The sequence below is a fragment of the Myotis nattereri genome (assembly GCF_964212035.1).
Source record: "Myotis nattereri genome assembly, chromosome: 7".
Classification (NCBI taxonomy): Eukaryota; Metazoa; Chordata; class Mammalia; order Chiroptera; family Vespertilionidae; genus Myotis; species Myotis nattereri.
Window position 1 is genome coordinate 63,662,355 of NC_138082.1, and position 26,125 is coordinate 63,688,479.

Sequence of the window (26,125 nt, forward strand, 5' to 3'; positions counted from 1 at the left end):
AAAACCTTTATTCCTTGATTTACAAAATGTACAATATTTACAAAATTTAGGCATTTATCCCATATTGACATGAATGCTGTGGGGAGTCTAAAAATAAATAAGTGGCACATATGTTTATATACATATCATGGCTCTTTGCACTTCAAGCCATCATCAGTGTTGGGATTTAACGGAAGGTTTAATGGGGTAGAAAAGTCAGATGGATGATCAGTCCTGGGCCTTCCGCATAAACGGCCCTTCTGTGGCTCCTTGAGGCTGAGGATGGCAAGCAAATCACTTTATTTTGAGAGACTAAAACACCAGCCCTTCTGACAGGCATACAGAGCACACACAGCCACATCTGCTTGGAGTTTGCAGTGACCCCGTGCAGGCAGATGATGGCATTGTGGACCTGGGCCTGCGCACCAGCCAGGGGGCTTTGGAGTGCTCGTTTTCTCATTAAGAACCAACTTTTGGACTTTGTCTCCTATTGAAATCTCATGCAGTACTTGGAAGGTGTCAGTGGAGAGTGACCATGCACAAAATGTCTATGTAGATATGTACAACACCCAATTTTCATTGTCTCGGAGCATCTTTATATGTAGGATTAACCTGTCTCCTCTTTTAGCAAGAGGAATGAATGAGGAAACCATCCCTTCACCCCCACAAAGAAAAAACATCTGGGAACACATGCAAATGGAACCCTGCAGAGGCAGGACTGGACAAACTATGCATGGTAAGATGGCCAATTCCCATGGAGTCAGGCCTGCAAGTTTTCCTAAGGGTGGTAATTCCACCCTCCCTTCCTCTTCAATCCCTCCTCATCCCGTCTGTCCTAAATCAGAAGGAAAAGGCTTCATGTTATTGAGCTTCTTAGAATCATAGTACCTTCATCTCTAAAGTGTAAGTACTAGTAATTTTCCTTACATGGTTCTTGTAGGAATTATATGATCTAATTTATGTAAAGTGCTTAGCATAGTGCCTGGCACATAAGAGGTGCTTAATAAATGTCTTGCTCCCTCTCCCTCTAATCCCCCACCCCAATTATAAGCAACTTATTGATAAACCTGCCAAACTCTGATTTAAGGCCATTTGATGCAATTTAGATTATTGTGTACCAGAGTTAACCACTGTCAGTTCATATTGGTCCCTGAGGAGGTCTCATTTTATGAGCCAGAGACATTTTCCTGTGCAGAGCAGATGGACCCTGACAACTTTATCTGCAATAGCTCCACCGAATTTCATGCAAATATGCCCCACAACCCTGCAGAGAAATGCATACCAGCGATGGTCACCACCCGAATACTTCTGGAACCACAACACTGAGGAAACCAGGAACAAACACAAAACCTCAAAGCCAACACGTTACTATTGGTCACAACATAAGTAGCTTTTTTCAACACTGGTGCAAGTATTATAGATAATGTTCAACACATATATTACAAGCTCTACCACTGTTGAAAAATAGGTATTCTGATTTGATCATTCTGTTCAGAATAAAGAATCTTTTACAATATACTTTAGTTTCTAGTTATGCCATACAAAAATAAATATTGTATAAATGATTTACAAGGAAGAAGAAAAAATTGTAACTTGGGGTGCCAAAAATATAGGAAGGATGGTGAAGTTTTTACTGTCTACCTCAAAAGCAATCAGCTAAAAGAAATAAAAACTTCCCACTAGGTCTCCTTACTAGTCTCACTACCATCCCACTGGTTCACCTACTTCTCATCCTAGGATATGATGTCTTCTTTCCCTATGAATCTCCAGACAATTCAATGTAGAGCCTTCCCCCTAAAGTCACTGGGGATTTGAAAGGAGGAAGAACGGGGAGAGCTCTTGGGAAGCATGACTTGCTGATGGAGGAAGATCTGGCTGAGCCACTGGATCCTCACAGTGAACGAGGACCAACCCCCAGACATTCTCCCTCCTTTCATTTTAAAGTCCTCTCTCTGCCTAAATTAGCTGTGTCTGAATAGAACCCCCTGCCTGGAGAGAACACCCCATCCTGCTGTGGGACACCCATCGTTCCAGGAAGAACCAGGATTGCGTGGAGCATAACAAGGTGCTAAGTCAAGCCAATCTCCCCAATGATACGAAGGGATAAATGCCCACTTTACGGATGCAAATTCCATTAAATTAGGAAAAATCCTTTTCTAGCCTTCCTCCCCATAGAGCAAACTTTTATGATTGCCTTTTTATCTCCTACACAGAGCAGAGGGAATATGATCCCCGCCATTGGGAGAAGAATGTTGGAAACACAAGTTGGACAAATTGCTCACTTCTTTTCTAGGGACTCAGTAGGAATCTCTGTGGAAACAGTCCATTCATTTTGCAATTAAAATTTTAAAATTCTAGAGCTGTAAGTGAACTCATGGTTATACTTAAACCAATAGTCCTTTAACTTTCTCCTGAAAAATGCACACCTACTCATGTTGTCTAACATCTCAGAGGGGCCCAGGATCTCCTGTGGCTCATGCACGTCTTCCAAATTAAGAGCCAGAACTCTATAAATGCAGAACTATTTCTTGGGGTGAAAGTAAAGGTCTGTGGTATAGAACTCGGTCTATTTTAGGGGCAGGCTGGCTTTGATAAGGTCTTGGACTGAAGCAATGCTTGTTCCTCACGGGAAGTGGAGATGCTTGACTAGGAAGACACCCTTGAGTGCTGTGGTTTCACGTGTGTACTGTTGCCGGGCCAATGACTCATGCATGACTGCGGGCCGTCGAGATCCCCTCGGATTGCCACCACACATCGCGCCTTTGAGCTGCTATAAGGTGAGTCCCAGCCACACCCACAAGCAGGACACTATCACTGACATGCAGTGTGGCTGCCCATTTGTCTGGTTTATGGGTGACGTTGTGGCAAATGTGGCATCAGTTTCATTTCGGGGGAGCGGCAAGTTACAGATATTTCCTTCACAACAGGAAGTGCAGACCTGGAAAGAAGAAGAAGAAGAAGGGTGATGAGAAGCTGGCAGGTCTTGGAAGGAGGCAGGGATTCTTGAAGGGACTGTTTCCTTCACGATGAGACTCAGATGGGAATGACCTGCTCTACAAAGGAGACACCAGCCTGCATCGCAGGGGCTGCGATGAGATGTCATCTGGAAGGTGTGGTCAAAATGAAAGGCCCCAGCAACGCTTCAAGGGACGTGGGTTCTGCTTTTGACATCGCACCCTGTGGTTATTCCAGGTTTACACGTTTCCTAGATCCTGGCTATTCCCTCTCTGAAGTGGGGATTATAAATGGTACTTATCCTGCCTTTCCCAAAGAGGCTCCTCTGACCGCTTGCGGAAACTGACGAGGGCAACTTCCGCTTGCCAAGTTTTCACAGGGAAAGTGAAGGGGCAACAACCCAGATAATTTTGACTTAAATATTTACTTTCATTGGAATTGTCTGTATCATTCTCTCCATTCTGGTTGGTGAGTTAAGGTTTGAAGGGTTTTCATTTATGCCATTAATGCTTCATACAGCTTTCCTTGTGTCTCATGAGACAGAAGTAAACCCAAAGAATTATTGACAGGCCATAGCTATGCTAAGTACACACCAGAAGCTTCAGCATCAACTGGGAGCTCATTAGAGATGCAGAACCTCAAGCTAGCCCTGGACTTAGCAAATGACAATCTGCATTTTAACAAGATTTGCAAGTAGTCCGCCTCCACAGTAATGCCTGAAGACTCTGTGATGGGTAATAGTCTGTCACTTCCTGCAGAGACTTCAGTCTGCTCACCCCTGATAGGGGCTGGGAAGACATTTTAAAGTCGAGGAGAGAAACGGGTCAGAAGTGAGTTGGGATTCTGTCTCTATTGATCACTAGCTGTGTGGCCTGAGCACATGATGTCACTTCTCTGATCTATAACTTCCTCCTCGGTGAAGTACCCACAATGATGCCTGAGAACCAGGTCCAGCCTGCTAGAGGGTCAAGTGAAACCCTGGGATTTACCTTCACATTGCAAACCAGGAGCTAGTAGGCAGATTATACTTTAAAATTTAATTCTTAGTGTGTAACAAGTCTTAAGAGAAAGAAGTCCCCATGAACAGTACCATTGCCGGCTATCAGAGCGGGCACTGCTCCCAACCCCCAGGAAGGCAGCCTGAGGTGAAAAAAATAAAGGCCACGGCCTGACATACAAGCTCATATGGGCAGCCAGCTCTGAACCACCAGCCAGGGCGTCAGGGGCATTCTCCATCCCAACCTCGAGCCAGGTGGCCTTCCTCTGATTCCTTATATTCTCTTTCAAGACTGCCCTCAAAGTTGGTTTGAAACTGCGTGCTTCGGCACAGGCACCAGATGGAGTTTCAGGGGAGCAACCCCACAAGGAAAAGGTGCTCTCACTCCCTACTGAAATGACTCAGGAGCCAACGCATACCTTCCCCAAATCAGCATCCTACAAGCGGCATGGCCCCACTTTACAGAGAGCTACCAGAGCTCAGCTGCCTTGGCCACCCACAGCTGATGAGTGGTTGCTGCACCTGCAGTGCTTTGCCATGAGGACATAATTGGTCCCTTGTTCCTTTTCCTCTGGCAGTTTTATTACTTTCTTCTGAGTGGAGAAAGGGCTTGCGATAATTTTCAATACCCTCTTGGTGTTGTGTTTACATCATTTATCCTACACCCTGGCATAAATCTTTATTCTTTTAGAAAAAACAGGAAAGGAAGCATCTTCTAATGCTATAAGGACAGTCAAAGGCCAGGCTCCATGGGAAGGGAGACTTTGCTCGTGAGCACTGGCGGACATCGGAGAGGAGAAAGGCTGACTATGCTGTACCGGCACATGCTTTGTTGCCAGACCTTGTGGCCTTCATGCTCGGAGTCTCTGCAGCCAGTGGACAAGCACTCTTCCAGCGGGACGCAGCGTTTGGTGACAGAGACGCTGTTTCCCGTGACTTCCATCGTGTGCTGAGTGTAGCAGTATCTGGTCTCTGTTGACAACAAAAACGATGTTTTAATTGACATAGAAAATGTTAGCCCAACCTGCCCGAGAGGGAAACAGCAGGAGTGTCAGCCCTGTAAGTGCTAAAAGGATCTAACAGCACATGGGATGTGCACTGTGTTGGGTGCATGTCCAATCCCAGAGATGTCCTTGGAGATCCACTGAGCCCTGCTCGGAGGGGGAGGTCTCTGCCCATCGCAATCCCCATGAGCCAAGACTTACACTAGTGGCATCACTCCATGCCTTTCAACAAATTGTACCCTGGTTTGATGTTTAGTTTTAGGGAAGGAGAGGTTTGGAGGGATGATTGAGGATGTGAGAGTCATAGCAATTTTCAGGGAGATGAAGGGGTAAAAACGTTCAAAGAACATGGGGTTAGAGGGCAAGAAGTTAGGTAAAAAGTCTTCAAGGAGAGAAAAGACTATAGCAGAGGCTGGTGTGTGTGTGTGTGTGTGTGTGTGTGTGTGTGTGTGTGTGAGACAGCTCTTCCCTAGTAAGGGCAGAAAGATGAAAAATAGATTCATTGTATCTAGAGCAATGACTTTATCCAAAAGAAAGAAGGTCTTGCCTAAGAGCACTGCTGGGTCTTAGAATTCATCACAGAAGACAACTGACCCACCAATGAAGGTGCTCCAAAATTGTCTCTTCCCAGCAGATCTCGTGTCTGTCCAGGATGGCAGGCAAGAAAGACCGCGGTGTGAGTTTCTACAGGTCTGTTTAGTTCCTAAACACCCGAGAACTTGAGATTTCTCCCAAAATTCCAGGGAGAACTTTTTTTTTTTAGTTTTTAATTTAAAGTCCAAAGAAAAATGGCTTTGCCAGTGTAATTCTTTAAGTCCTCCAGGCGATGCTCAGCTTTCTAAGCCTGGGATTTAGCTGAATGTTCCCGTTCCATTTTCAGATTGAAAAAGAAAATGAATAATTCTCAAGAAATGTCACTGAGCTGTTTTTCATCCATATCTTGGACCTAACTTTGCATACTTTAACCATTTTAGATATTTAGTGGCTAATATGGAATTATGACCTTCTATGATGTTATTTATTAGGCAATAAAAATCCCCGCCCACCAGATTCTGTCATAAACTTGGCAGCCTTTAACCAAAGTACTCGTGTCCACAGAAGAAAGCTGAATAATTTTAGACTCTGAGAATGAGCTCACACAGACCACCCTGTCACAGCCTGGGAGTCATGAATTCAGGGGGTTGAATAATCGTCCTTGATGCCTGCACCTGCCAGGAATGTGAGTGGCCTCTGATGAATCTTGCTAAGGGCAGCGATTTCTGCAAAGGCTACACTCTTGGTCCGTCTCAGTGTCCATGGGCTGAGACTGTGTCCAGGCCCTCCCCCAAGTGCTGTACCCACACCGCACCCTGACCAGGACGTTGTCAGCTGGAATCAGGTCACCAGGCAGACCCTACCCTGCTCAGGCTCCCAGAGGGTGGGGTGAGTAAGGTCACCTTATGACCTCATAAGAAAAAGTGAAAGCCCATATTTTTCAATTGAAGTGACTGTTTTCCTGATGAAGAGGAGGTGGCAGCTGTCCCCTGATTTTTTTTTTTTAAGCCTCTGACAGGTTTTAACATATGGAGGCCTGTGACCTGAGAGATTTACCAGCTCTTCCAAAAAGGACTGGTTTACCTCCCTGGTATCAGACTTGGTCATTTATGGCCTCCATAGGTAAACCTTTCCCACCCTCACCCCAACTTCAGATGTTCAAGAAATCCATAAAAAAAGGAATGTTCAAGAAAGCCTCCTCTTCACGCAGACAGCCAGCAGCAGCTGCCGGAGGTTTTATTGCTCCAAATGTAAATCTGAGCAGATAAGATCATCCCCTTATGGAATAAGTAAATCATCAAATGGTCTCAGTTCTGGAAACTACATTTGTCCCCCAAACAGTGAATTATCTTGTTTTAACTAAACATGAGAATAACAACTGGTGAACCTGATATAACTACCTTTTGTTCATACGATTACATCCACAACAAATTCAATTTTAATTTCTTAATTGGAATCTTATTCCACTGAATGAAATTAGAAACAACTGATGAAGCTTTCTTCTCCTCCTCCTCCTCCTCCTTCTTCTTCTTCTTCTTTTTTTTCCAGGAAAATATGCAGATGCCCAGTACCTAATAAGCCAATTCCTGACATTCTGGGATGAGCAGTGAGTAAGGTGGATAAGAAATTTTTCTTACACTTCACCAAGTCCGATCCATGACACAAAGATATGTTGAGGACACCTCATTACTTCCAGCAGTACAGACTTCAGATCTGAGGCATCAATCCCTTAAAAATATCCATTCCACTTCTTATCTCACAAACGCCCTAGGTGAGCTATAACATGTTAACGTGGAAAAGGTTCCATGGTTAAATAAATTTGGGAAATGCTCAAATAGAGCCGAACAGGTTTCTTTCATGCACAACTTATGAGAGCCTTGAATTTGTACTTGATCTTCTAGGAGGATGGGGGCAGGACAGGCAGAATTTCCCAGCCAGAACCAGGAGGACCACATGGGGCTCGTCTCTAGACTGTAGAGCTGATGAAAACCGAGTTTCAGCCACAGAGCATTGCTCTCCATGCATTTTGAATAATCCTTGGGCTAGTAATGAGGTTATATGAGAATCGAGCCTGCTGATAACTTCACACTAAAAGGATTTCAAAGGCTTTTATCTAAAAGATAAAAGATGGATTTGAATTTCTACCAAGTTAGTTTGGGCCTCTAAAAAATCTCATATTCTACACTGCATGGTATTCCCAGAGGTTGTGAAACAAAAGTCTTTTACTGTGAGATTCAAGCAAAATCAGAACAGAGTAAGAAGCTTAATCAACTACTGGAAGGCACAAAACATAATTTCCATGAAATTCACACATATAGACATGCACGCATTCCCTAACGTAGCTCAGAAACTTAAAAAAGGTTCAAAGTGAAAATGTAAATGTCCACTTACTCATCAACATGCAGTTTCCAATAACAGAAACTGTATCTAAAAAAAATACATAAAATGATTTAAATTAAAAGGAGATATTAAAAATGACCAACTCTGTGATAAAAGGCCTTTTCACCGCTATTGCTCCGTTAGTTATGGTTTCTTTACAAACATATATAATTATGAAAGTGATGCTAGAGAACAATTCACCAGGTCCAAGAAAGTTCATGGGAGGAAAATAACTTGAATCATAATATTACCAATTATATTGAAAAAGAAAGGCTGACAGCCCCTGCAGCACACTCCCTCCTGCTGGATTCTTCTTGTGCACGCAGCCCTTCACAACCCTCAGTGCGCCATCCAGGCCCCTCTGCGCAAGTTGGTTCACCCAAGTGTCAATTTAACGCTCTTCACCCCTGTCTGATTCTGCAGAATTTCTGTGCGGTCCCAGATTCTGCTGTGTGTAACTTCCTCTGTGGTTCCCCACCCTGGACTTCAGAGCTTTTTCTTCTAGATTTTCTCCTGCATCTCCGTTCTCTTCATTTCTATCTTCTCTAACCTGAGTGTTGATATTCTCCCAAGTTCAGTTCTGGGTGTTTCTGTCACTCAAGTAACCTCATCCAACCTCTCAAGACCTATCTTCAGTCTGATTCTCTCTCCTGGGCTGTAGAACCAAGTTTCTAACTAGTTCCTGGAAATCGCCAGCAGCAACGTGCACCTCACACCGCCCAAACCAATCACATCACCGCCCTCCCTCTTGGCTCTGTTTATCTTCCTGCATTTCTACTTCAGGAAGGGACATCCTGAGAAACGGCACCTCTCTCTTGGACTAGAAACTTCAGAATCAGCTCAGACCTCTCTTGCCAAACTGGGTGTCTCCAAGTTCTCTGAAATGTCTCCATTATCCATCTAATCTCGTGTGTTCCATTTCCCCAGTACAGGGCCTCTTTCATTTCCTGTCTTCTTTGGCTCCAATCTCTTTCTTTGCTAATGCAGGTGCCAGAGAGCCAACCTCCAGATAGACTACTGAAACGAAGGTCAGATCATGCCACTCACTGCCTGGGAAAGCATGAGCAACACTTAAAATTACAAGGGACTCTAAGTGTCAAGGAGCCCACTGCTCACCGCTGGGTTTATTTGGCCTACTCCCTTGCATACTCTCTGTCCTTGAAGCTCTGTCTCAGGAGTATAGGAGTAACTGTGCTTCCCTGCTGGAGGCATCCATTACGTGTATAACTCAGAGCTGAAACTCAGCACTTACTGTAACTCAAGAACTGCAGTAACTCTTTGATCTAGGCCCCAGACCACCTCATCATTGCTCGCTAGATACTTTGAGACACCATGACACAACTTTTGATTATTCTTCACAACAAAAAATGTTTTCCTTTCTTCTGCTCCTAGAAACCTGATATTCTTTGAGGCTCAAACCAAATGACATGTATTCTGTGAAACCAGCCTTGATTCCTACCCCCTCCCCCCGCCCACCAACCACAGGTTCATAGCCCTTCCTTAGCTTCCTTATTTGGTATGTCTGGCTTTCCTTCTAGATCAGTGATGGTGAACCTATGACACGCGTGTCAGAGGTGACACGCGAACTCATTTTTTGGTTGATTTTTCTTTGTTAAATGGCATTTAAATATATAAAATAAATATCAAAAATATAAGTCTTTGTTTTACTATGGCTGCAAATATCAAAAAAAATTCTATATGTGACACGGCACCAGAGTTAAGTTAGAGTTTTTTAAAATGCTGACACGCTGAGCTCAAAAAGTTCGCCATCACTGTTCTAGATCAAGGTTTCTCAACATTGGCACACTGGTGTGTGTGTGTGTGTATATATATATATATATATATATATATATATATATATATATTGCTGGTTAATTTTGTTTGTTGTTTAAACTTTAGGTTTTGAGATAATTGTAAATTCGCATGTATTTGTAAGAAATAATACAGAGTGATCCCACGTGCCTGTTATTCAGTTTCCTCTGCATGGTAACACATTGCAACACTACAGTATAATGTCCTGCTCAGAACATTGAAATTGATGCAGGAAAGATACAGAATGTTCTATCTCCACAAGGATCCCTCATGTTGAATTTTTATGTTCACATCCTCTACCTTCTGTCCTCACCCCCTCCTGAACCCTTGGCAGCAACTAGTCTGTGCTTCTTCTATAATGTCATCATTTCAAGGATGTTATATAAATGGAATCAAACAGTGTGTGAACTTTTGGGACTAGGGATTTTCACTCAGCCTAATTCACTTGAAAATTATCCATGCTGTTAATTAACAGTTTGTTAATTTTTATTGCTGAGTAGTATTCCATGCTATGGATATACCAAAATTGGTTTAAACATTCACCAACTGAAAGGCTATCTAGGTTGTGGATATCCTATCTAATAAAGAGGTAATATGCAAATTGACCATCACTCCAACACACAAGATGGCCGCCTCCATGTAGACACAAGATGGCCACCACAAGATGGCCAGCAGGGGAGGGCAGTTGTGGGAAATCAGGCCAGCAGGGGAGGGAACTTGGGAGGGACCAGGTCTGCAGGGAAGGGCAGTTGGGAGGGACCAGGCCTGCAGGGGAGGGCAGTTGGAGGCAATCGGGCTGTCAGGGGAGCATTTAGGCATTGATCAGGCTGGCAGGGGAGTGGTTAGGGGGTAATCAGATTGGCAGGCAGAAGCAGTTAGGGGCAATCAGGCAGGTGAGCGGTTGGGAGCCAGCAGTCCTGGATTGTGAGAGGGATGTTCAACTGCCCATTTAGGCCTGATTCCAATATCGATCAGGCCTAAACGGGCAGTCGGACACCCCTCGAGGGGTCCCAGATTGGAGAGTGTAGGCTGGGCTGAGGGACACCTCCCCCCCCCCCCCCCGTATGAATTTCATGCACCAGGCCTCTAGTTATTAATAAAGCTGCTATCAACATTTCTGTAGAGGTTTTAATGTGAACATAAGTTTTTAATTCTCTGGGATAAATTGGAGAAATGGAATTACTGGTTATATGGCAGTTGCATGTGTAGCCATTTAAGAAAATGCCATACTGTTCTTGAGAGTGACTTGATTTTCTAAAGAGAAATATCAACAACTCCTCAAAAGTCAGGCAATGTGTGATAAGAAATAGTTGTATTTCTTCATTTTCAATCTGTATGCTTTTTATGTCATTTTCTTGTCTTATTGCATTGGGTAGAACTTTCAACAACAGTTGGAGAAACTGGACTTTACAGTGGTCAGTAATTAAAATAAAAATTATAAGACAAAGGCACCAAATAGATGCTTCCTATCTGAGACAACTGTGTTAGCAGAAAATACCTGATGTAAATGCTATGAATTGGAGTAAGTTTGATGCTCTCAGATTACAAGAAAAAAAAAATCTTAAGGTTGATAGTAGAACATTTGGTTTAAAAATTTCTTCAAAAATTCTAATTAAAGAATAAATCTGAAAATTACAGTGCCAGCTTAGATGGATTAATTTGTCCCTTAACAACAAAAACAGAGTAAAATTAAAATAGCTGAATAAAATTAAAACAACACCCAAAATCTGCATGAAAGCATAGGAGCGGACCAAGGCAGATAGGATTTGAAGAGTAAGGCACCAGCAAAATGAAGAACACACTGAGTTGGGCCTGACATTCTATACCTGTTCTCCCCTTGAGGCACCTGCACGGGAACAGAGGCTGAGTAGCCAAGCAGAAAATTCTGCAAAGGGGCAGAAAAGCTGAGCAGAGCTTTTGTCAGTCTCAAGGGAATTGGGAGGCACATGCAGGAATCCAGAGCTAGCAGGGCAGCCAGAAGAAAAAGAAAATGCAGAGAAGCGAGGCTGACAGTCTCAGTTTAGAATTCCAGGTTGGCAGCTATTTACTTTCAGCACTTTTAAAATGTCATTCCATTAACTTCTAGCTTCTACTGTTTCTGTCAATACTGAATGTTGGCAAGGCTGTGCAGCAACTGGCACCTGCAGGCACTGCTGGGAGAGCATAAATTGGTACAGCCGCCCTGGCAAACTGTTAGGCAGGAACGAGTATAGCCACAGCACACATGCTACATATCCAGGAACCCCACTTCCTGGGATAGGCCCAGCAGAAATGACGCAGGTGCATACCAAAAGGCATGGGCAAGAATGCTCATCATATTCAAAACTGGAAACACTCCAAATGTCCATCAACAGTAGGATGGATGAAGTTTGGTACATACATAGAGTGATCTACATCTGTGAGAAAGAATGACTTTGCTGCTCATGAGACAGGAATGCATTTGACATATATAATGTGGGAAAGAACGGAGTATATTCTGTATGATTCCATTCACACAAAGCTCAAGGATAGTAGTCACAATTGTGTTACCTTTGGGAGGTGTGGTTTAATGACCCAGGGACTCCAATGGCCTTCTGGGGTTCAACTGCTTAATGTGGGTGGCAAACACAGCATGTTCATTTTGCTCTGCACTTGTGATCTATTCACTTTCTGGTATGTATGTTAAACTTTAATCAAAATTTTAACTTTATAAAAAGGAGGAAGTCTGAGACTTCCATTTACTGATATGACAAGAGAGATAATCTGAACAGCATTCATTACATAGCAGCAAGTGTGCTGAATAACGTATAACCAATAGCTTCTGTAAATGTACAAATGAACGCTCCAGAAAGTAAGAGAAATCCCAGGGACCAATGCTGATTTCTCTACCTGGGATGAGATGGGGGTGTTACTATATAAACTATAAAAGATGCAAGGCCCCGGGTCCTCCTGGGGTTTGGAGCTGAAATAGAGACCCTGAGGAATGGTAGAAACCTTGAAGGGCTACATTCTGAGTGTACCAGAGACAAATTCTACCCCTGGGTAAAGTTAAACAAAAAGGCTGTTTGTCTCAGCCCGGGCTCTGTCTGAAAAAGTCAACAACAAAGACACTTTCCTAAAAACATGTAACCATGGGCCTGTCTTCAGTGGAGCTGGGATCATATTTATATTCCTGCTTATTCCAGATAATGGATATTGAAAGACTCATTAAGGAACATGCCCATGTTTTTCTTCACTTTCAAAAAAAAACAACAACAAAAAACACACAACAGTGAGCAGCATAGAAGCTGGAAGCAAAAGGACACGTGTCCCTCCATCTCAAGATTTCTCTTGGTCTGATTTTATATCAGCAATAACTCCAAATGAAGAACTTGCCTTGGAGGGAGACATCTGCACTTCATAATTAAAAAGGAACTTGAAGTCCTAGTGCCTTAGGTAGCCTACACAGAACTAGCCTTTTGAAAAATTGTGATGGTTTTTACTTGGCATTTAATTCCAGAGACTCTTAAACACTTATATGGTCCCTTTCTCTCAAGGAGCTTTTCATCTTACCTGGTACGGCACAGAAGAAAGTCAAGGCAAGAGAACACGTGGACCTGAGAGCATGACATTCAACGCCTGTTTTTCCTTTACCAGTTTTTTCAACTGGTCCCTCCTAGGATATGATTTCAAGATCCTTTCCCATGCCAGTTCACAAAGTCAAGGAAACTGCACAGATTTATAATGAGCAGTTGATGAAATTGAGGTTATTGCAAAGGAAGTGCTCAGGGGCCGAAGACTCAACAGAAGGCTAGCGAAGTGAGGGAATGTGATTGGTTATGAAGGGCGTCTCAAGTTCTCATGTCTAGGGAGGGAGTGTGGTACCAGGAATCTGTAAGTGCCAGAGGCAATAACGAAGTGTCGGAGGAAGAAGTACTTATATAACACAAATTTGGAGAGTTAGGAGTGACAGGGAGCCTGAGTTGGCTGGAGGGGGCTGGCTGATGCCACCACTGCCTGTCACAGTGATTCTAGTCAGGGCAAGGCTTTCTTGATATTTATTTGACCAAATGATGCTTCACAACCCGTCTGCTGAATCAGTAAGCAAGCTTTACCTCAGCTGCTAAAACACAATCTGTCCTACACACATTCACATGGCTGAGTTGAGCTTTCCAGTGTTCTTGAAACTCAGGTGTTCCCCCTAAGCAATTTGGGATGTGGGCTTATCCCATAGAGATAAGATTAAATGCTAACATATTTTTTTTTCCACTTTCAACAAGTTATTTTCACATCATGTAATAATTAAAACCTAGTTAGACATGCCATAAAATAAACAACAGGAATGCTGCAAAAAGCTGGTATGCTTTTTCCATGCCAGCTACTGAGCTGCCCTTTCTAAGCCTGTTGGTAGTCCTGTAGCTGCTTCAAACAAACTCATAATTAACAGGAAAAAAAACCAACACAAATCTAGGGTTAATCCATAATTTCTAGTAATTAGACACATTTTATATTTTAATCTAATAATAGCAATGGCATTTTCATTGGTAGAAAAATTTGGAATAAACCCAGAGGAAAGGATAAATGGCTTATGGCAGTGGGGCTGGTTAAGAAGTAAGCTGGTGCTCTGGTCAGTTTAGCTCAGTGAATAGAGCATCAGCCTGTGGACCGAAGGGTCCTGGGTTTGAATCTAGTCAAGGGGACATACCTTGGTTGCAGGCTCCTCCCCGGCCTGGACTTTGGTGCATGTGGGAGGCAATCAATCGATGTGTTTCTCTCACATCGATGTTTCTCTCTGTCTTTCTCTCTCTCTTCCACTCTCTCTAAAAATTAATGGAAAAATATCATCGGATGAGGATTAAAAAAATAAAAAAGTAAGCTGGGTGTGGCTTTAGCACCCATTCCTTACCTAATGTTTAAGGTCCCAGAAAAATAACCTGGCTCTCCTACCTGTTCCTACTATTGTCTGATATAAACTAGTTGCTATACCAAGCTGAGTTCTCTCCCTGTCCACCATGCTCACTTGGGGCATCAGGTCTCCATGCCTTTGCTCTGAGCGACTTCCCAGAAGACATGTCCTCTTCCACCTTCTCCCTCCACTGCCCATCTTCCGAGCCCATGACATTCTCACCCGCCACCTCAGCCCCAAAAGAGCAAATCTTCCCTTTAACTCCCCAGCATTTAATGCCATGTTTCATTTGGCACTCGCCTTTGTCCTGCTATTTGTGACATTTGAGATGTTCAGATCTTATCTCCCCAGCTAAACTGCATGCTCCTTGAAAGAAGAAACCCCATTCCTATCTTTCGCTGCATAATCCCCCAAGCGCCTGTGTCCTGTGTCATGAACCTCAAGGTGGCACTTTCCATTTACCCCTATAAATTAATAGACAAAAAGATAAAAGTGGGGGGAAAAAGGGGAGGGAGAAGAAATTGTGTCAATGATATTTTGGGTATCTGTATTTTGGAAGGATAGATTTTGTCCTCAAAAGAAAATATAAAGAGGGATCTTTGTCTTTTCCTGTGGGGAATTCGAGCAGATTGCCACTAGTCAGTCACCTGTTTTTCTCTTCGTGACAGAGATATATTTGTACACCATCAGCCTTGGGCTGGGTCTCTCTGAAATATGACCCAAAGCCTGAGCAAGCTGCAGTCCACAGTCCCTCCTTTTCTTCTCCTCATCTCTGCTAAGGCGATAATGAGAGAAGCACTGTCCCATGTCCTGTACAGCAGTACTGAGCACCGGCAACTGTGGCCAAAGCTAATCTGCCAGCTTTTTCCCAACGGGAACCAACCCAAAAATTACTGGCTACGCAAACACACCATCCTGTTTGAGTCCAGAGTCACTGGTGGTTCTCAAATGTTACTACATCCAAGAATCACAGAGGAGCTTCTAAAACTCCTGATGCTCAGGCACACTCTATACCATTTAAACGTGCATCTCTGGGAATGACCTGGGCATCAGTATTTTTAAAAATTTACCCCGTGATTGGAATGTGTTGCCCAGTTTGAGAAGCAGTGGCTTCGCCAGGACCCTCGGCAGACTACCCAAGTGCTCCTTCTGCGGTGGGATGTTAGAGAACACTGATTCCGTCTGCAATGAGCGAGAGACTGCAGAAGGCAGTGAGGCAGGACTCATCTGTGATCGCCCGGATGGCTGGACAGCTGGCTTGTGATTAAGCCAGTCTTTAGTGTCGCCATGTTTTCCTCTTCCCTGTGGTCTTTCCTATCAGCATCTCTAGTGCAAAGTAAACAAGAGGCATCTAGAGATGGCAACACGACATTACACTTTTTACTAGTGGGGAGAGGAGCTCCCAGTGGTTCTTGCTCCTGACTGTCCACTAGAATTCCCGGGGATATTTAAACACTCTGTGCAGGGATGCCGGCTCAGTGTGTGCAGACTGTGGTTCTTAATGTGTGGTCTGGAGCCCAGCAGCTTCTGCATCACCTGGTACTCACTCTTTAGAAATGCAAATTCTCAGGCCTCATCCAAGACTTCCTGAGTCAGAAACTTGGAAGGAGGGAGAACAGGGGTAGGGCCAGAAATTTGTTTTATTTTAATTCTTAATGCCTTAAATTTTTTTTTTTATTGTTTGATTTTAAAGAGAGAGAAAAGAAGGGAGATAGAGACAGAGAGAAAAACAATGATTTTTTTTTAATGCCTTCATTGGTTTATTCTTGTATGTCCCCTGACAGGATCAAACCTGCAACCTTGGTATATCAAGCGACACTCTAACCAACTGAGCTACCGGCCAGTGTTTTAATAAGCCTTCCAGGGAATGATGGTCATGCTGAAGTGTTAGGACCGCAGGGCACAGGTTCCAGTGATTTTGAAAAGACTCACAGGAGTTCCTATTGGGCAGTCTAGGCGGGAACCCATAGGTTAAATAGTACTGGATTAAGTAGCTGACACTTGTCTCTTAAATGGTGCTTCCAAGCTATGCCAATGCCCAATGCTCCGTGAGAAACAGAGTGCCTTTCACTGGGTGAGCACGAGAACTCTTGTCCTATGTTAAGAATAGCAGATGTCGTGTTGGTGTGTTCAGTCATTTTAACAACTAAATTTGATCAGCAGCAAAGCCCACTGAACTAATTGCTCAAACATCTATCAATAAATTGCCCTCTCCTTGTCATCTCCCCTTCAAATGAATACTTTCTTCCAAAAATAAACTAGTCAATTAACATGACTCTGTAGCCAAATATAACGATCTTTTTAATTCAATAGGATAAAAGAAATATGATTATGAAGCATCTACTTCATTTTGAAATGAGCCTTTGAGTCAAAATTTCATGCTTCCATTGGGGATCCATCTCATCCTTCAAAGAGAACTGAACAGTTTAAAAAGCTCAGGGTTTTCATTTATGCAACGATGACATTTAGAATTCTTGCTTTCATGCAGTCTCAGGATAAAAGCCTCCGGCAAGATATGCAATAAATGGAATCTTTATATGAACATCGATTCATACTTTGCATAAAGGAACTTACTATGCAATGACTAATGCTTCAAAGAGTGGATTAGAGGCTGGTTGTTCTCTTCATGTCCTGCATGTGACTGGGCCTGGGGTGAGCATCACTCACCTTCCCTGGAGCTTCAACGATGCTTCGTGAGAAAAGAGGCAACCCCATGGATCAGTTTATGATTCTGAGAGTTTTTGATGATAAGTTATGGGTGTAGCATAAGCAGTTGAAATAGCCTTACACAAGAGAAGCGAATGAGATTATGAGCATGCTTCCTTCTATAGATGTATCAAGATAAACAGGCCTGTTCACTCCTGGTCAGCTCTTGGGACCCCAATATGTCTACTGAGAGCTTACCTCGAGGACAGTAGATGTCTGGAGCCCACCGGTTGCACTCATAATTGTCCGCTGCCTTTTCACAGGTGAAACACTTAAATCCACCAGGATATGGTGTGGCTACAAAAAGGATCAAGAGAGAAGAGTAATGCTTTAGACTAAGCACAGAATCCTGCATTGTGAAGTTAGACATTTTCACTTTTTTAATTTAAATTTTATTTTTTAAATTTATTTTATTTTATTTTATATTTTCCATCTCAAAACATCTTGACAGTTTCTTTAAAAAGTCAACATGTAAGTAACATATGACTCAGCACTCTTGGTCCTATTTCTCTAAGAAATGGAGACACGTCCTCACAAAAGTCTGTACACAAATATTCACAGCAACTTTATTTGTAATAGACAAAACCTGGATTCAATCCAGATGTCCTTCAATGGATGAAGGTTAAACTGTGGTACCTCCATGCTATAAAACACCAGTCAGCTATAAAAATAAACTATTAATACATTCACCAACTTGGATGAATTTCCAAGGAATTATGCTGAGTGAAAAAAGTCAATCCCCATAAACATTATATATTATATGTAACATTTACTATACGTAATATTTTAAAATGAGGAAATTTTAGAAATGGAGGAAAGATTAGTGGTTACGAGGGTAGGGACAGGTTTAGAGGGAGCTTGGTGTGAGGCCAAGAGGAATCATGTGCTATTGAGACTATTTAGTGTCTTGACTTAGTTGTAAATACACAAACCTACACATGTGTTAAAAATATGCAGAATTCAACACACACACACACACACACACACACACACACACACACAATGTACACAAATAAAACTGGGGAGTCTGAATAAGACCAGTGGATAGGTGTATCAATATCAATAACCTGGCTGTGATATTAGTCTATAGTTTTTCAAAATGTTCCCATTGGGGGGAACTGGGTAAAGTATACCTGGAATCTTTCTATATTATTTCTTACAACTGCTTAATCTACAATTATCTCAATAAATTTCTCAATTACAAAAGGCACTCTGAATTTCCAACGACTTACTTTTATGTGCCAACTTATGTAGACAGGTCAACAAGTACATATAAATATTAGGTTCAATCATAAAAACTTTCCTGATGTTTGACCATTTTGTTCCTGAAAAGGTGGCAATTTCTTTAGTTCCTTGTAATATTTCTATCTGCTCAGACCCAACATGGTTAAGAATCCCTGGGGATGGTAAGAAAGGTGTCTCCAATGCTAAAATAGTTGCTGCCTATGCAGAGGTGACCCTCCTGGCGGGGGGGGGGGGGGGCTCTCAGGCCCAGGTCCAACGTCCGTGGGGCAGCACGGGAGGCCCCTGGGGATGCAGATGCACTCTAGGCTCCTAGCTCCATCCTGAAGCCCCTCTTCTCCATTCCCTCCTCTCCTCACCCCTGAGTGGCTTGTTCTGTCCTCCAGTTGCTTGTATTCTCTACCTTGTATTTATGCTGGGGTGGGGGGGAGGCGTCCCATGAGAGTCAGGCCTCGTTAGCATTTAAGGATGAGGATGCACAAGGAATATCAGGCCAGGTTATCTCAGTCCGATCTGCTGATGTGCTTTTATTTGCTGCTCAGTTCTAATCATTTGCTTACTTTGCCTTTCTGCTTAGAGCTTTGCCTTTCATAAACAGAACTTGTGAATGTGTGTGTGTGTGTGTTTAATTTGTAGAATTACCTGGCCTCTTTGAAAGCTGCAAACACTCAAACACTTCATCTGCAGAAGCCAACTGTTCTCTCTTGCAGATGCATATCCCACTGGCGGAAATAATCATCTCAGGGTAAATTGCTTTACCCACATGGAACCAATTACGTATGTTATCAAAAATAAATGAAGGAGGAGGCAGCCGCTTAAGGCCAGAATTATGGGCCAGATATAACTTTGATTTTCACCTTGCCTAGAACAGCTGCCCATCCTTGCACTTGCTTACTACAGTTCACAGAGCTGCCTCCGAAAATAGCAAGATCAAAAGTAATAAACTGTCTTTTTAAAAAGGCAGGTACCTGCACCTGTTTATGGGCCCATGTGAGTTCTATGTTCCTCCAAGTAGTTGATGACTCAAATTCATCAACAGAACGATAGTTTGCATATGGATCGTCTTAGAAAACGAGGATGGAGAGCCGCTTAGACATAGCTATCCAACCACTTCATTCCCAAGGAGGAAATTTCACTGGGAGGAGACATCCTCTCCCTAGGTATAATTATAATAAAAAAGAAGTAAACTATTTTGTAAAACTACACACAAGTAAGTTTTATATCTGCACATCCCACTACCTAGACAGGGGGGTTACATTTAAGCTGAAAGAGTCTAGTTTAGCGAAGTACATGCCTGAAGAATTTAAAACAAACAGGTTCTCATATTCCAAAGCCATTCAAATATTCTCATAGACATTTTAATTGGCTTATTTTTATAAGTTATGAGAAAAAACATGCAAAATAGTTTAGTAAATCATCCTGATTCCATTAAAAAACAGTCACTAGCATCTTCAAAATATTTAATATATAAATATGTTTAAAAGAAAGAAGTTTAGGCTGGCTGGTATAGTTCAGTGGTTGAACATTCATCTATGAACCAGGAGGTTACAGTTCAATTACATGTCCTGATTGTAGGCTCAATCCCCAGCAGGGGGTGTGGTGGAGGCAGGCAATCAGTGATTCTCTGTTATCATTGATGGTTCTCTCCCTCTCTGAAATAAATGAAAACATATTTTAAAAAAGTAAAAGTTTAAAGCAGTTTTTAAATTTTGAAGTAGGATTAGCAGAGTAGGAGTTTTGAAAAACAGGTGCAAACTGTTTGTCAAAGAACAGCATTTCTCAAAAAATGATCAGATTGGTTAAGGTTCATGACTGAAAAGAGCCATAGCACTGTAGCTGGCATGTTTAACTCGCTAGAGCAGTGGTTATGGGGTGGGGCCACAACATTAGTAACAAAGAAACAGAATTTCCAGAGGATGAGGCCCAGAAATCAGGATTTTAAAAAGATTCCCAGGTGATTCTAATGTGCAGCCAAGGTTGAGAACCACTGCACTAGAGTATCCAATTTTATCTGAATGTTGCTACAGCCAGTAGAACTTTGAGCTGGAATGTTGGGTTAATTTTTCTGGGAACTTTCCCATCAAAGAGATAAGAACTCTGAGTGAAGATTGACACTCCAACCATTCCATTCATAAACTTTTTGAGAACCTAGCACTCATAAGCTGTAGTGTTGCCAAATTTGGGATTATTTAATAGACTCTTCAAAACTATCTTTTGCAAGACTAGTGACATGTTTAATTAAATACTGTCAATTCTTATGCAAGTAGTACTGAACTCTGAAATTAACTTAAAGTAGATCAAAGTTTAAACAGGAACACGAACTAAAACACTCAGGTGGCATAATGAAGCTTTGTTTCAAATCACTTTATCTCCAAATGTGTTTATCAGCATGTATCACTGACAATTAACCAAACAATCTCATTTTCAGTAAGTTTTCTTTTTAAATCTACAACTTCATATCTGTGTGCATTGTCAACAACCACATGCTAATATTTGCTTACGGGAACTTGAACTTACATCTCAGCAGACGGTACTGATCAGTGAATAACCAAACCCTTTTCAGTGACATCTCTGCAGACAGACTCAGCTTTAAGTTGATAATTATAGCACAATACCAAGCAATGGTTAAATTCTTCCCTCTGGAAATATTCAGCCAAAAATAGGTCTACAATTGAACAACTATCTCCAGTAACTTGCTAATTGATACTGCATCTGATAAGTTTTTTTATAAAAGGACTGGAAAGAGATTCCTAAGAGATGTTCTATTTTTTCTTTGTTACTTCAAAGCATTGCAGAGCAAGTAGAGTTTCAAACTGTTGTGGCCCCAGCTGTGAATGAATCTAATTTGGCTCTTGATCACAGAGCTAATAAGCTTAGTACTCTGTAGTTCAGGGCATAAGTCCTTGGTCCCTCAAGAGAAGGTGATTGTAAAGAAAAAAAAAGAAACGCCAAAGTGCCCAGTTACTTCCTGTCACATAATCTGTCCATTAACTCCCATGGTCAGCTATAGTTCAACTGACCATAATTCATCTGTAAGGCATCGGGAAAGATTTCCTCTTTGTTTCCACCTCTTGGAACTTTTGCCTGGACAAAGGCCTTCAGTTACCAAAAACGGTGGTGAGAAGAGAATCTTGTTTTAAAATGCATGCTTCTGTGGAATGCAGCCAACCTTTTTTTTTTTTTTTTTTTTAATTCTTTTCAAATTAATTCCCATTGTTTTTGGAAACTAGAAGCAAACACAAAATTTTTAGAAATCTAATAAATTGATCTACCTCTCAGACCACTTGCCTACAAATTGTTGTCAGTATCTTAATACCGTAAACAAATTTCTAAAAGAAATATATTTTGTGCTGCCTTTCTAAAAAGTGTCCTTACTCCCTAAGGCTTATGTGGTACAGAATTATGAAAAAAAATTAGTTGGTTCTCTATATTGGCATAAGAAACCCCCTGCAGGGATTCAATGCTTTGGTCCACAGGAACGACTCAGAATTTTCCAACCAGTGGAAAAGTGAGAATCTCAGGAAAGATTGCTATTACAAGGAAAGGGAGGGAGGCCAAGAACAGGTTGAAGTCAATTTGGATGTTAAATTCTGCCATCTCCTATTCATTTATCTTATCACTAACTTTAGTTTTAAAGGATTTATTAGGTTTTGGTACTTTAATCATCAGTTGGGAAGGAAGTCATCATTTCTCACATGAAAAATAAAATAAAATACAGATTATGGAAAAGAATGTTACTGAGGACAGCGCCTCAAGTTTGAAAGCCATAAAGTTTATTTCTCTTAAGGCTTAGAAGCTTCAAAGATTAGGGAATCAGAGAGCAAAGGAGATTAGTCACAGAGGCTGAGGATTCCCGGCCCACCCACTTATTATCTCTGAGGGCTGTTTGGGTCCAGCAGAAATGAGTTCATGTTTGCCTGGTGTGGAAAACGTATGTCTTCAGCTTCAGTGCATTTCTGCCTTGTGGGTTCCCAGCTGTATCTAACAGAAATGGACTCTGGCTCACTTACTGACCTCACGAAAACTGTGTGTGCCTCCATCTAGATAGTGAATCGATTATATTAATACTTCCTGATCGAAATAATCCCACACTGCCCTCATGTATATGTTGTAGTCTGTATTCTATAGAAACCTGCTTATTCATAGAGAGATCGCTCCATCGAAGCATGGTCTAGTGCAGTGGTTCTCAACCTTCCTAATGCCGCGACCCTTTAATACAGTTCCTCATGTTGTGGTGACCCCCAATTGCATTGTTACAAATTGAACATAATTAAAGCATAGTGATTAATCACAAAAACAGTATGTAATTAAATATGTGTTTTCCGATGGTCTTAGGCGATCCCTGGGAAAGGGTTGTTTGACCCCCAAAGGGGTTGCGACCCACAGGTTGAGAACTGCTGGTCTAGTGGGTGCTATGCAGGGCAGAGGACGACGGCCATTTTAAAAAAGTATAAAAACAAGCAAACAAACACCACAAAACTCTGACCTAGTGCACTGAAATGGGAAGTTAACTGTGCTTTAACATGGGCAGGGTAAACAGAATTCTAGCCAAGTAGGACCCATGGACGGGAACGTCAATCCAGCAAGAACCTTTACCCTCCAGGACCAGTTGCAGAGACTCCACAACAGAGCTGAGCCCAGACCTGCTGGTGACCTGTCTACATACAAACTAGCTTCTTCTATCCTCTTATCTTTAAAAAATGTATCAGAAAAAACCTACCAATTATTTCTATATGGTGAGTTCTTTTTAATTAAGCTATGGCTCTATTTAATTAACATAGGTCATCCTGCAAAGATCCCATTTTGAAATTGACTTTGAAATAGGGGCCCACACAATCAGAGAGGACCCACTATACCACTGAGGCAGAAGCAGGATGTGTGTTTGTTTTGTTTGTGTTCACCTACATCCAACCCCCTCGATTTTCCTCCCCACCCTGAGTACAATCAACCTCAGAGAAAGCCAGGTGTGGACCTGCTTTGTGGCCCAGTGACTTCTGAGTCTGTCACTGAAGTGGACAAGAACCACCCAGAGGCTGAGAATTCTGGCACTCAAACCTAAGGGACTGAAATCTAGGTTTTTGTTCACCAAGTCTAATAAAAAAGTATGACTGGAGAAAAGAACAAAATGCAATCCTAGAAAACAGAGCCGTTTTCAAAACACCTTCTTTTCACAGGTTTTACTAAAATAAACAGCCCTGCAAAACAAGCATCCAGATAAGCTTCCCATACAATTTACAGTAGGCAATGGACTCTAATGGTGAGAGACAGTAGCAATAAATCTAAAGAAACTCTTTGCTGCTTGCCAAAGGCATATTTGGAATTTAAAAATTAGAGCAACATATTTTCAGCATCCTCAGTTTACCCTCTAAGCCAATTATAGCAACATCATAATTTACAGGTCTCCCATTGCCTAGTATATATGTGCCCGGCATTTTACAGATATTATTTACGATATTAAGTCCACAAAACAATGTGACAGGATATGGATTATTTTATCCACTTTAGAAATGTGAAAATTAACATTTTAAAAGATTTCCCTAACATTTATTAAGCACTTACTGCATTCAGTGCTAAAGGCTTTGTATGCATTCTTAGATTTAATCGTCACAAGTCAGAAGGCTCACAAGTCAGAAGGCTACGAAGCCGCTGAGCTAGTTGCTGACCCATGGGTGGGTGACTGGACGGCCTACCTCTCATCCAGACCAGACCATGCAGTTTAGTAGAGCAGCTGGCTGATGATATTAAAGGAGTCCGAGGAGCCGCCTCCACTGTGTAGATTCTAAGATCCTCAAAAGCAAGGACTACGCTTTATTTGCCTTTAGGTCTTTCATGCCTATCACAGTTCTGACACACAGGATACACAAAAAGATATAGGTGGAACAGACTATTTCATAAGGGGAATGTACCTCAGGGCAAATGCTGAAGGTCAAAACATGCACAATATACGCAGCTCTCACCACCACAGAGATAATACAGAGAAGACCCAACTAAGAGAGGTGGTGCAAGTGCCGTGTGATCCTTAGAATATCAGCAGCAGAGGCACCTGATATTCTTGCTAAAAGCCAGAAACCACAGTGCAGCCCCAGCCAGATACGCGATCAGACACTCCAGGGAAGGGACCGTGCATCTGCATTATGATGCACTCTCTAGATAAGTCTTACACACAGGAAACCGAAAGGGAGAGGGAACAGGAAGCCGTGGAAGATAATTACATTGAAACTGAGAATGAGATGCACAGACAGGACCGGCTATTATCTTCCCTACAAAGGACTGATCTTTTACAAACACATTCCTCCTGGGACATGGATTTCCCTTTGATAACTGGCTGGCATGAGTCAAAGGGAAGGGTGTTCGGAATCAGAGCGAAGGTGCAGGGGACAGAGAAAACGAGCCTGACAATTTGCCTTAAAATAAAAATAAACATGCTAGAAAATGTGAGGATAAAACCCATGGCATCTTTGGTAGCACTGCACCCCCCAATTAAATCATCAGAGGTTTTCCCTGTACTGCAGGCTGCCTTCTCCCAGCCATTTTTATTATTATTATTATTATTTGTTAATCCTCACCTGAGGATATTTTTCCATTGATTTTTAGAGAGAGTCGAAAGGAAGGGGAGAGTCAGAGAGAAAGAAACATCGATGTGAGAGAGACATATCAATCGGCTGCCTCCCGCACGCACCCCAACCAGGACCTGGGATCAAGCCTATAACCAAGGCTCATGCCCTTGACTGGAATCAAAACCGGGACCCTCCAGCCTGCTAGCTGAAGCCTTATCCACTGAGCTAAACTGGCTAGGGCTGCCCACCATTTTTTAATTCAAGTCTTATTTGCAGTCGAGTGACATTTCTGCAGCAAAGAGAACAGAGTCTTACTTGAAGGGTGGAGGTAGATAATGTCTTTCACTGTGAAGTCTCGGGACTGTGCAGCTTTCAGACAATCAGCCAGCAGGCTCAGCAGCAGGAGCCAGGCCAGGGCAGGGCCAGGCTCCATGGCAGGCCCAGGCGTCACTCATACAGGGCGCCCGGGAGCGGGGACTCGGGACCACGGGAGAGCACTGGCACCTGAAATATGAAGCAAGAGTCATCTCAGTGTCCAACTCGAAAAAGCCACAGGACTTGGCCGAGGTTTTGTGTTGGGAGCAGAGCATCAGGAGGGCAGGGAGCCCAGGGCACAAGGAAGTGGGCAGACGCAGAAAGAAACTTTATAAACGGTAATTTTAGAGCACTTAGAAAATTCCGGCCCAAATCTCTTCTGAATCAGGTCGCTCAAGCTCCACTGGTAGCAGTCCCCTCTAATATCCAGCAGAGATGCTATCAAGAGAGATTGAATTTTAATGAAATCCAGCTATTTTTTTGCCAGGAGGCCAGGGGATGGCTGCCAGAATGCAACAATAAATAAGTCAGGTACAAAAGCTCAGAAGCGTTTCCCTGATAATGGTGCAGGCCAAGGACGGGAGTACAGCCTTACTGGGTCACGGTGCCCGGGCAAACCTGCACAGGGCAGACTTTCAGATCTGGGGAATAAAGAAATGTACGCAAATGGGCCTCTTCCAAACCAAAAAGTGCCTTTCTAGCTCAAAATCCCTTTAACATAAGTAGCATCATTGGCTAGGCGCTGTTGAAGTCATATACTGGTACAGGGCGTCCCAAAAAA

At 42.5% G+C, this 26,125-nt stretch overlaps 1 protein-coding gene across 1 annotated transcript; it reads right to left on the minus strand.

The window, feature by feature from the left end:
- Nucleotides 1-25,484, minus strand: LYPD6 (LY6/PLAUR domain containing 6). The gene is made up of 4 exons (XM_081095143.1): nucleotides 25,345-25,484; nucleotides 17,429-17,527; nucleotides 4,773-4,903; nucleotides 1-2,917 (listed from the first exon to the last, which is right to left on the minus strand). The coding sequence occupies exons 1-4, from the start codon at nucleotides 25,460-25,462 to the stop codon at nucleotides 2,750-2,752; spliced, it is 516 nt and encodes a 171-aa protein (XP_080951269.1). The 5' UTR covers nucleotides 25,463-25,484; the 3' UTR covers nucleotides 1-2,749.
- Nucleotides 25,485-26,125: the final 641 nt, after the last annotated feature.

What these genes read in the sequence shown, in the direction of transcription:
- LYPD6 (XM_081095143.1), bottom strand. Translation starts at nt 25,462, where the DNA reads ATGGAGCCTGGCCCTGCCCTGGCCTGGCTCCTGCTGCTGAGCCTGCTG. An exon ending in AGACATCTACTGTCCTCGAG is followed by an intron (nt 4,904 to 17,428) that starts GTAAGCTCTCAG and finishes TGTTGTCAACAG; the next exon opens with AGACCAGATACTGCTACACT. An exon ending in CCGAGCATGAAGGCCACAAG is followed by an intron (nt 2,918 to 4,772) that starts GTCTGGCAACAA and finishes TCTTCTTTCCAG; the next exon opens with GTCTGCACTTCCTGTTGTGA.